Source organism: Abramis brama, assembly GCF_963993115.1.
Source record: "Abramis brama genome assembly, chromosome: 20".
In the NCBI taxonomy this organism is placed as follows: domain Eukaryota; kingdom Metazoa; phylum Chordata; class Actinopteri; order Cypriniformes; family Leuciscidae; genus Abramis; species Abramis brama.
Window position 1 is genome coordinate 19,787,098 of NC_139982.1, and position 6,986 is coordinate 19,794,083.

Sequence of the window (6,986 nt, forward strand, 5' to 3'; positions counted from 1 at the left end):
GCGGCCGCCGGCCCAAAGTTGCAAGGGTGGTTTTTCGTTTCACAGGCGCTCGAGGGGTGCGAGAAGACCACCATTCAACCCGAAAACAGTCATATAACCATTCCAATGACTCCGAAGCTGTTCGGTTAAGATAAAAAAGTTACTTAGTTCACCTTTAAAGACATCGTTAATATAGTCCAAGTGACTACAGTGGCTCAATCTTAAGTTTATAATGTGATGAGAATACTTTTTGTGCGCAAAAAAAAAAGACTTTATTCCACTATTCATTTCCTTCTCTCTGGGCCTCGAGTTAGTTCACGTAGTGTTTTAGCTCAGCGCATCTGTGTTGCACGTCACACGCATCACACACATGACCAGCGTCGGCCAATAGTGAGCCTACGTGTGACGTGCAACACAGACGCGCTGCGCAGTTATACTACGTGAAAAAACTCGAGGCCCAGAGAGAAGGAAATGAAAAGTGGAATAAAGTCGGTTTTTTTGTTGTTTTTTTGCGCACAAAAAGTATTCTCGTCGCTTTATAAACTTAAGATTGAGCCACTGTAGTCACTTGGACTATATTAACGATGTCTTTAATACATTTTTTGGGCCAGCAAGTTATAATGACTTAGAAGCCTATGGAGAGGTGATCGAGCTCTCAGATTTAATAAAAAATATCTTAATTTGTGTTCCGAAGATGAACGAAGGTCTTGCGGGGTTGGAACAACATGAGGGTGAGTAATTGCTGACAGAATTTTCATTTTTGGGTGAACTAACCCTTTAATGCCGTTTTTAAGAGGAGCAGCGCCACTTCTTCTCCTGTGTTCAAAACTCATTCGCTTCTTGGAAGGAGCCCGGTCTACAGGGTGTCACGTGATTTTCGTGCATCTAACCTGGACATTGCCATTGCCAACATCAGACCGAAAATATGGCAAAATCGTTTACTATGGTGATAAGCATATGGTGATTTTTCTTAAGTATTTAAGTATTTGAAATACTCTAAATACACTCCCTCAAAATATTTTGTTACAAACTACATTTTATTTTTTCCACACCTGCAAAATACAAATTACAAAATACACTAAAGTAATTAAATACGTATTTAAAATACATTTAATTGAAATACTGCCCATGTCTGCCTGTATGAAAGAAGATATTTTGAAAAATATGGGTAACAAAACAGTTGCTGGGCCCCATTGACTTCCATAGTATGGAAAAGAAAATATTATGGTCGTCAGTGGCTACCGTCAACTGTCTGGTTACCAACCTTCTTCAAAATATCTTCTTTTGTGTTTATCAGAAGAAATAAATTCATGTTTGGAACATCATAAGGTTGAGTAAATGACAGAATATTCATTTTTGGGTGAACTATCCCTTCAAGCAAGTTTGAGCTTCCGTTTTTTTTCCTCCACATGGAGTTCTCAATATGCGAAAATAAAATAAATAAAAGGCTTCTTTTAAGTACTATTTTTACTGTAGTAAAAGTTGCTGAACTTCAAATCACTAACATAGTTATTTATCAGTGCAAGTTTTTACTTTTGGCAGTTGTTGAATGCTTATTTTAGTTCCAGCCATCAAGATATTTATATTGTACATACAGTAATAGTAAGATGTCAGTATGGTATAAATCACCAACCTAATAACAAGTAAAGAGTAATAATAAGGTTCACGTTGTGAGAGATTGCCAGTTGTTTGTGTGGCATTACACCAGATGTACAGATACATTTCATTTCAACAGATTACATTTCATGGATTTCCGAGCATGGTTTGGAAGAGGCACTACATAGGCTAGCGAAAACGTTTCTGTCCTGAGGTGACCCACATGATGTTATTTTCAGTCTAAACGTATTTAGCACTTACCCATGGAGCTCATTCTACTTGGCAGTAAAATGTCTTGCTCATTGGCAGCATCTGCTATCTGTCCCAATAACTGAGGACCTTGTGTACATCTGTGTCACTGCAGTAGATAAAAAGACTGCAGAGTTTGCCCAAATTGTTATACCCATAGTTGATGGTTACCATCAAATTAGTACAAATTATTGCACTAGCCAATCATAGGAAAATACTTTTGCAAACTAAGCTAATGCTCATGATGCAATGCAGTCTAATTCTTGAGGAGTCTTGAATATATCCACAGTAAATCCCTTTGAAATAAACAAAAATGAATCTTTTTCATTAAAACACCACATTACATTAGGAAATGGTCTCTAAAGCAGATAATAAGATTTGTGTCTATGAGGTGTCAATCATTTCAAACAATGTTGGATACTTTAATCTGTCTTAAGTAAAGAACATCGCTCTTAAAGAGTTCAAAGTTTCACATGACTATTGAATGAAAACTTGAGTAGTTTAGAGACCATGACACAAGCAAAATGTTGCATAAATCTGAATTCTGCCCTTTCTGAATTCTGCCATTTCTTTTGTTGTTTAATTAACGTTAATAACACAGACGATAGCAGGTTTATGAGGCTGCTGTCACTTTAAGACCAAGGGCCCTATTTTAATGGTCTGAAACGCAAGTATCAAGCTGTTAATAATAGCGCTGTTGCTATTATACTGGCGGGATAAATGACTCTTGCGCCCGACGCAAATCTAAAATGGGTTGGTCTGAAGTAGCTTCATTATTCATAGGTGTGGTTTGGGCGTAACGTGAAATAAACCAATCAGAGCGTCATCTCACATTCCCTTTAAGAGCAGGCGCGCTTGTTCTAAAGCGGATTCCTATTATAACGGCGGATTTGCCAGGTGCACGCGAGGAGCGGTTCACAGCCGAGGAGACCGACGTTCTCGTCAGGGATGTAAAACACAGAGAAGTGACATTGGGGATGGAGAAACACACCCAAATTAGCTTCGGTTAAACAGGCGTATGATAATTTGGGTAAATGTATAAGCTAGATGTATGCTTTTATAATAAACTGTCTATCTATCTATCTATCTATCTATCTATGAAAATTGCTGCTTCTGTGTAGATGAGAGAATCAAAGTGTATGCGTGTCGGCACACGCTACATTGATTATGGCCAAGCATGCGCCCTTAAAATAGCATATGAATAACATGCGCAATGCGCCACTGACTTTAAACTAGTTTTTTTCGGTTAGTGGCGGAATTGTTTTCTAAACCTGCAAAATAGCATGAGGGAACGTTTGCGCCGGAACACGCCTCCTCTTTTCGCTGAACCGCCCCCGGGAGCGCAAGTGTATTTCGTAGTTAACCGACGTGCGTCTGTGGAGGGAAAAGTCCGCTGTGCGCGGGTGCAAAATAGGAATGATACATGTGTCGGTGTACAAAGTCAATTGCGCTGGGTGCAAGATAGGGCCCCAAATGTTGTTTCGGAAAATTTTGTATTTCTAAATGAAAGTGAAATGCATTCACATGATAAAAACTAAATACAACTCATCTGACAATAAAGATTTTGAGGGATAGTACACCAAAAATATTCTTATTTATTTTCCCTCATGTTGTTTCAAACCCTTATGACTAGGGTTGGGTATCCTTTGAATTTTATCGATTCCTAGTTTTGATTCCAATAAGGTTAAAAAATATATATATATATCGATATCATTCACATTTATTCAGTTTTTTTTTGCAATACATTTTGTTACAGCTGAATACCATGAACAAAAATCAGGCTAAAGAAGACTTACACAAGGAACGTTTGCCTATGGTTTTAACAAAAACAAAAACACAGCAAAAACTAGTCTAACTAATATAAATATCAAGCATTATTAAAGACAAGTAAATACTCACTAATTAAATAAGAACAAATAAATCCATTAGCAATTGCACACAACTGAACAAAGATACAAATGAAATAAACAGTGTTTCAAGATTTTCAAGTAGGTCTACTATTCAGCTACAGAAATCAAATGAAAAGTAACACTGCACTTTATAGATAAAATATAGCTTACAAATAGTTACAAACGTTATTCAGTCAAGATCAGTAGAATTTTCTCTGTCTTTTGTTGTTTGCTTAACATTAATTACACAGACGGCAGTAGGTTTATTAGGCTGCTGTCACTTTAAGACTGAATGCACTGATCCAATACACTGTTACACAGGCATTTTCTTTCTGAAGGCGCGAGCCTCACAGGCGTTTTCAGACTGTGTTTATGAGGATATTTTGTGTGTATTTGTCCGTTCAATTGCAAGAAGAAGCGAAAAAGAACACAATTCAGTATTCATGCATGCATTTTTTGTGCATGCACGTTGGATGTGTGCGCAGCACAGAAAACAGCATGCGAGTCTTCTTGCGCTTGAATGGTTTAAAATCACATTCAAATGCACACAAAAGAATCGATAAGAAGAATCAAACATTTTACTTTATAACAGGTTTCCGATTCCTGACATTCAGAATTGATTTTCGATTCCCAACCCTACTTATGACGGTCTTTCTTCTGTAAAAAATGACATGAAATAATTTACTGAATATCATATTGGGTGAATTCAATAGAATGGAAGTACATTATGACTCATTTTAACACTTTACAATGCTGCCAAGAGTGTCAGCAGAAGTTTCCACACGGATAGCAGCTTAATTTTCAAGAGTAATTTACCATGAGTCACGATTTTCCAAGAGAACCTTACCATAAGCCATTGTATTATATTCATTTAACCAGATATTTATTCAGTTACCTTGTGTTGTGTTCTGCCGAAGAAGAAAACTCAAACAAGTTGACATGAAGGTAAGTAAATGCGAACTATCACTTTAATTTGCTTCAATGACAGTACAAATTTACCTGCCTCAATGCATAAAAAACAGCTAAATGTAATGGACAAGTTGACACTTTCCTGGAATGGAACATGGAAAGTATATTGAAATTTAAATCTATTTACAATTGCATTTTCTGGATAAAAAAACCCAAAAGCTTATAGCTAAAAGCCAAACGCTTGTCACATTTTCCGTTGTGTGAACATTGAAATAAAAAACATTGTTCCAAAGCAATGTGACTTTTTGCACTCATTGTGAAGGCCATAGAGATAAATTGTTTTGTTTTAAAAAATATTGTATCTATATCTTGAAATTCAAATATGAATTTGAAAATTCATGTTTGATGTGAATAGGCTCAAAACTATATATATATATATTTTATTAGCTACCAATTTCTAAGGTTCAGTCCATTTAAGACACTGTCAATTCTTTCCTCTCCTTTGGAATCCCAAGTAAAAAAGTCCACACAGATCCATTCCTAGGAAAACCCTTCATCTCTTTACAAGGTTTCCACATGTTCCCTGCAACAGTGTACTCCAGAGTCATGGTGCGGTTCAGTGTGAACACAGAGTCTCCTCTCACTACAGCTGTAAACAGCGACCCTTTGCTGTTGCCATAGTGCCCAGGCATCGATGTCCACTGGCCTGTGGTGATGTTGTAGCAGTCTATCAAACAGCGCAGGAAGTCGTCTTGGGGGCCGTTGCGTATGACGTACAGGTTGTCCCTGTGGGCCACCATGCAGTGTCCATAGCTCTGGTGCTTCAGAAGTGTACTCACCAGAACCCACACATTCTGGTTTGGGATGTATTCAAAGATTTCATTAGTTTCCATCGGCTTCCACAGACATACAAAAATTCGGCTCATGGCTTTGGTGCATGCGACACCTGCCACCGGTCGAGGTAAAGCTGCTGCGAATGTCCAATCCTTTGTGGTGATGTTATATATCTCAACGGAGGACATGATGGTTCTCCGAGACTCTCCTCCGATGGCATAGAGGCAGCCATCTATCCCAATTAAGGTGAAGTTGTACCGTGGCTGTCTGGGACCTGGCAGCCAACTCCAGGTGTTGGTGACAACATCATAGCAAAAGCTTGTATCAACGGCCCTCTTGTCAACGCCATGCACACCTCCAACAATGTAGAGTCGGTTGTCCAAAACAGTCAAACCAGCCAGAGAGGTGCTGGCCTCCATGGGCAAGGCAGTGAGGACCTTCCAGTCCTCATCATCCTCATTGAGGTAACATACTGTCCTTGTGGCAGCAAGAGGAAGCTCATCCGCAGTGCAAGTTGAATGTGAACCTACAGCCACGAACACACTAGGAACCAGAGACTCTACATATTCAGTCAGCTCCTGAGGAAGGCTCTTCAAATTCTCTTGCAGGTCACGGTACATATTACGGATGAACTGTGCCGACATCTCATGAAGTCCCCATAAGCCATAGGTGGCCGAAGCTTGATACATGAGTAGGCAGTTGTCGGAGTTGAGCAGATCTTGAAGATGCCTGGAAAGAGGTTCAGCTTGAAAGAAAGCAGCACATTCAATGGCTTCCAAAATCTCGTCACCATTTAGAATGGGTCTCTCACCACTGGCCACGGCCAACATGATTACGAACCCTTTAGCTTTGAGATTCCTCACGTGAATCTCTTCTTGATGGCACTCTACCATCCCCGATCTGTAAAGTGCCCTGAAGTATTCGCATTCTCTTAACAGTAGAGACTTGTTTGTTTCAAAGACACAATCCCCAACTCTTACCTTGACAATATCCATGTCTAGCAGGCTACTTGATTAAACTGGTCTTGTGCTATTAGGCTACAAATACTCACTGTTGTTTAAACTCAATTGTAAGACATTTAGCCTTTGCTTGCACTTTGAGCAATTCTATCTTCCAAAACTCTACCTTAGCCTTGTGTGTCAGTTAACAAAACTGCCCCCCCTCCAGCTGGCACATGGTGTGTTGGGATTTAGTTTTGTTACAAAGATAGCACTTCCTATAGATAGCAGCAGTGCCTCATGACATGACATTAAACAGAAATGGGCAATCACTTGAGAGAGGAACAACATACTCATAACACTTTTTAAGGTCAATGATACTGCATCTGTGATTTATTGTGATGATTGGTTGTTTGTTCATGCTGTCATGCTGTTTGTTAAGTGTCATTGTATCCAACAATTCAATTAATTGACTTGCTAAACTTTTATATTAAGGGATATTTAGTGCTTGCTAAGGCACAGTTAGTGCTAGAGACGTCTCAAATTGTGTGGCTTGCAAATGGATTTCTACACTGTAAAACAAACATATATT

General features: G+C 38.9%; 1 protein-coding gene across 1 annotated transcript; it reads right to left on the reverse strand.

The window, feature by feature from the left end:
- Positions 1-3,530: 3,530 nt before the first annotated feature.
- On the reverse strand, positions 3,531-6,451 carry kbtbd13b (kelch repeat and BTB domain containing 13b; the record flags this gene model as incomplete). Its single annotated transcript, XM_084094438.1, has 1 exon — positions 3,531-6,451. The coding sequence occupies one exon, from the start codon at positions 6,449-6,451 to the stop codon at positions 5,096-5,098; it is 1,356 nt and encodes a 451-aa protein (XP_083950564.1). The 3' UTR covers positions 3,531-5,095.
- Positions 6,452-6,986: the final 535 nt, after the last annotated feature.